We start from the raw sequence: 3,632 nt of genomic DNA, 5'->3' as shown, positions 1-3,632 counted from the left end.
TTATATTTGCATGAAAAAAATTCAAAATATTTATTTATTATAAAATAAAATGAAGAAACACAAACAAATAACGTATTAAGAAGCAAATAATAGTACTGAAAGAAGAACAGAAAAATTCAGTTTATATATTCCAACGTATTAACATATTCGAAAGTTAAAAAAGTGTACGTAATAATACTGAATTATTCCGTGCAGTAATTTAAACCTGCGTATTTCGTGATAACTCACGCATTTATTTAAACGTGAATGTAATCATCGATCGTTATCAGTATTTTCGCATTACGGCTCACTGTAATATGAAGTTACGTGATGAATAAAAATTGGAAGAGAGCCCGGGAAATGCAATAGAAATTTTCAATGTCTTTGTAAGGAGAACTCGCGTGTTGAAGTTGAGGCGGAGGTCGGGCCCATGGGCGGGCCCTGCCGCTCCCGAAGGGGACCTATATAAGTAGACTCACTCGGCGTACAACGCGATCCCATAACACAATCACTTCTGCTTCATCACCAACCAGACATGCGTCCTCCTGTAAGTATTCCTCTTTCTTCCTTTTTCTTTTCTGTCTCAATCATTTATAAACGTTGACATAACAGAAATCACTTTATATTCGTGGCTAAATTTAATTCCGATAATTGGGACACGTAAAAATGTTTTTGTGCAACGCTATAATGTGCTTTAATTAGCGTGAAAGATTGGAATAAATTGGAATGTATAAAAGTGAACATTTTTTTTCTGTGAATACCAGAATGGATTTTATAAAGATGTGTTATATTATGATGTGCGTGAATTATTAGCACGAAGTATCGAAGTAGATTGAAATTCAAGAGTGAATAAGAGTGAAATTTTTTATTTCGTAATTATTAAATTAACTTTGTAAGAATTACATCAATTTGAGTGAAAAAGCAACATGTATAAGCATCTTATAATTATATAAAATATGTTATTGTAAATTTTTTTTTAAATATATCTTTTATAGACAGAAAAATTATAATAATCATGTTTATGATTATTACAATGGATTCGAGAATGTGTGTGTGTAATTATGTTTCAATGATTATCGATTCAATTGTCATACAACCACTATTTGCATTTTTTTAAATAAAGAAACAAGTATTAACAAATGCTAAATTTTACATAATTGTTCATTCAATTTAAAAAATCCGCGAAAAAATTACTATAATAGCGCATTATCTTCGCGCCATCTTGCCATCAACTTTCCTCGAATACGCGTACGAGGCCATTGGAAAGTGTTCCGAATACCAACGTTTTTATGCAAATTCATGTCACCAGGTGCTGTTTCTCTTGTTTTGTCTTGGCCTTGCGGTCGCCCAGCACAATCAACCGTATCATGTGACTACACCAGTACCTATCTTAAAACAAATAAATAAGTGAGTGCCGGATTAGCATTATGTAATCGAATAAAAGCGACGCGACGCAATAGAATACCTTTGAATTTTTTTCTGTATAAAAGTTACTATAATATTTTTTTAAATTTTTGTGCCAAACTTTATTATTTTATTTTTATAAATCTGGCAAATGTGTTCTGAAAAACGATTTGTAGAATATAAACTGACATTAATTTTCAGACACAACGAGGATGGTAGTTACAGTTACGGTTTCGAGGCGGCGGACGGCTCGTACAAAATTGAGTCCAAGTATCCGAATGGCGAGATTTACGGCAAATACGGCTTCGTCGATGACACCGGGAACGTGCGTGAGGTCGAATATGGCGCGTCCAAACGTGGTTTCGAGCCAGTCGGTGCTGGGATAAACGTGCCCCCGCCAACCTTGACCGGTAACAGCATCGCCAGAAACGCGAATGAGCCCGATGACGATGGACAGTACCGCGAGGATCCGTCGATCTATCACACCGATCCACGTTTCACCAATGGAGAACGTTATGAAGTGCCACTCAAGTACAGACAACAACCGATCGCCTACAATCCGCCGCAACGGATTGCGCCGGCTGCTTATAATCAAAAGTGAGTCGCGATAAACTTTAGCAATTAACTGTAGACTATCTCAAAAATGTCTGTCTTAACGCGGAATAGAATATAATAAATTTTGCCTTTGTAATTGTCGATATCATAATTATTATAATACTAACAAATTTGAAGCGTATTTCGAAATTTGACATAAAGATTAATCATTTCTATTGAAAATTTGCCAATTAGGAATTATGTGACTTATGCATAAAAATTCTTAATATTGCTTTACGTGGCTTCTGTATTAAATTTCTCGGTATTGTATTTGATAGATTATGGAGTATGTTAATTTTTATTCGGTTGAATCAGTCAGATTAAAATGGATATAGGAAGATCGGCTCACCGTGGAGAACGCAAAGAGATAACGAGCGGGTTAAATGTCAAGTGAATCACTCGAAAGTACTGAAATCGTGACTTGCTCAACTTAGCGGGAAATCGGTCGCACCTCTACGCTTCTACGGGAATGGGAAAGGAATCGGATAAACCAATTTTTCAAATTTTCAGATACAAAACCCCCGTCAATTACCGACCAGCAGCAGTGAAGTCGCGGTTCCAACCGGAATATCGACCGCAATATCGATCGCAGTACGAATCGCAGTATCAAGGTCAGCAACTGCAATCCGTATACCCTTCGCCTACGATTCCAGCCGGTCTTGAAGGACATAGCGCGACCAACATCGATATCAATGCCGGATTGGCATCTTACACGGTTAATTACAAATGATAAAGAAAGAGGACGAAAAGAGAAAGGGAGTCCAGCAATCTAATGTATAGGATTGCATGTGTATATACATTATTTATAGATATTCTGAGATCATTACTGAGCATTTATTTCATTATTGCATGTCAAACTGTTAATGTCGCCGTTGAAATATTTTTGACATACTGATTTAGTGATAATTTAGTGGTAAGGTTGCATCACAGTATAAGCACTTCTGATCAGTCTACATATATTTTAGATCGTATCTGCCTTCTGTCTCGAATTTCGAATGAGACAGTATTTTCTACCTCTTGTTCTCCGACGTTTCCTCTTTCGCTTCAGGAGAGTCTCCACCTTCTTCACTAGAAAATTATATTTTTTCCATGATTTACTTATTCTTAAGCTTAATTTTAACTTACACGTATCTCTTCATTCTTTTCATTTAGTAATGACGCGTATTAATATTTAATTGCCCTTGGCAGTGGCTGGATTACTCGAGATTTGATGGATATTTTTTGTGTCCTCGAAAATATTCATTGAATATTTATTAGTTCTTGATTACTCGTACATCTCTTTTACATCACAAAAGTGTGAAAAAATCAGATTTAAATATTGTTGCTTCTTTCCTATTGTTTTATATACTACTATAGGTATATATTTAGATATATGGTACATAAAAGAGTGATTTTCTAATTATCCAATAGGATATCAATCAAAAATAATCCACAGTCCTTCGAATGGTAAATCTTTCGAGGATTAATATGTGTGGAATTAATTTACATGATATCCGCAGTCTTTATCTGAAAAATCTAAAATACGCGTTATACTTGCAAATAATTTAAGATCGTTGTCCAAATGTTAATTCATACTTAAGTGTATAATATGTAATCATATGTAACAAAAAAATATTATACAATGTTGCGTCAATTAAAATAAGATACAATCGCAA

General features: G+C 34.8%; 1 protein-coding gene across 1 annotated transcript; it reads left to right on the top strand.

The window, feature by feature from the left end:
• The first annotated feature begins 462 nt into the window (after window positions 1-462).
• Window positions 463-3,632, top strand: CPR27 (cuticular protein 27). Its single transcript, XM_011062541.2, has 4 exons — window positions 463-526; window positions 1,289-1,386; window positions 1,585-1,980; window positions 2,488-3,632. Exons 1-4 carry the CDS (start codon window positions 515-517, stop codon window positions 2,705-2,707), a joined length of 726 nt encoding a protein of 241 aa, XP_011060843.1. The 5' UTR covers window positions 463-514; the 3' UTR covers window positions 2,708-3,632.

This window comes from Acromyrmex echinatior, chromosome 9 (genome assembly GCF_024713525.1).
Source record: "Acromyrmex echinatior isolate Ae372 chromosome 9, ASM2471352v2, whole genome shotgun sequence".
Taxonomy (NCBI): Eukaryota; Metazoa; Arthropoda; class Insecta; order Hymenoptera; family Formicidae; genus Acromyrmex; species Acromyrmex echinatior.
This window is presented reverse-complemented; position numbering and strand designations above follow the sequence as displayed.